General features: G+C 32.0%; 1 protein-coding gene across 1 annotated transcript; it reads right to left on the minus strand.

Annotated features, from left to right (window-relative positions):
* Nucleotides 1-365: 365 nt before the first annotated feature.
* On the minus strand, nucleotides 366-662 carry LOC111035352 (the record flags this gene model as incomplete). The annotated part of the gene is made up of 1 exon (XM_022316935.1): nucleotides 366-662. A coding segment is annotated over exon 1 (297 nt), but the record flags the coding sequence as incomplete, so codon positions are not given.
* Between the last annotated feature and the right edge of the window lie 410 nt (nucleotides 663-1,072).

Below are 1,072 nucleotides of genomic sequence, written 5' to 3' on the forward strand. Positions count from 1 at the left end.
TTTTTCCTTATATATATATAAATATATATATTATACCTAATAGGTTATTTAACGTGGGCTTCTATTTTATACTAAACTAATCTACACATCAAACTCTATAGCAATATGATATATATATATATATCACTCGATATTATAACTGTCGGGAAATTGTATGCGAGTAAATACCTATTAGCTATACTAATATACATCTATCATATTAAATGATGGAGTAGGTGAGTCGGGTGGGTTACACTTATTATAAAATAATAATAATAATAAAATGGAAGACATATTTACGTATTAATATTAAATTTATTTCACATACATACATACACACACACACACATCGATAAAATGATTGAATATATATTTAAATATTATACGAATGTAATATTAAAAGCCCTCCCCCGTCTACCCTTATACACGAGTTTCAAATTTTTATCAACTCTACCGTTGAATTCTAATATTTCTTCATCCTTGAGATGTATGGACTTCGGGAGATATACCTCAAGGCGATTACCCGCATCACCTTCGAGCGTGCTGATGACGGTCTGTCCGTACTGTGTGTCCTGGTTGACCATCTTCAATACTGGGTATGGCCTATCGATCGTGAGATCCCCCATGGACACAAATTGAACGCTTATTGTTTGTGTGACCAACGTCTGCTTTAAAGAGTCCATACTGTAAGTTAATTATATGATTGTTATATGTAAAATGTATGATAACTATAGCTAAATACCAATACATCACATAAAAGCTGTGTATTAAAATATATATGAAAATATTTAAAGAATATAACACTCACTTAAAATATGAATGTTGATGAATTTGTTGAATGTATTGAATAATCCTCTCGAAGTCCACTTGAAATATTCCTCGTCAGAGTGTCGGTGAAGCGAACAGTGGACGAGTGATATCGAATGCTTCACTTCCACCTGTATTTAAACATTGAAAATTTCCTTCCTCAAAAATACCTCACCCCCTCATATGATACCCGTGAGACACTTTTAACCATTGGAAGTAGTCGCTAACTTTCTATATTTAAAAACAATGAGAGCAACAAAAACAATAACAAAGTCATTATCACTAT

Source organism: Myzus persicae, unplaced genomic scaffold, assembly GCF_001856785.1.
Source record: "Myzus persicae strain clone G006 unplaced genomic scaffold, MPER_G0061.0, whole genome shotgun sequence".
Lineage (NCBI taxonomy): Eukaryota > Metazoa > Arthropoda > Insecta > Hemiptera > Aphididae > Myzus > Myzus persicae.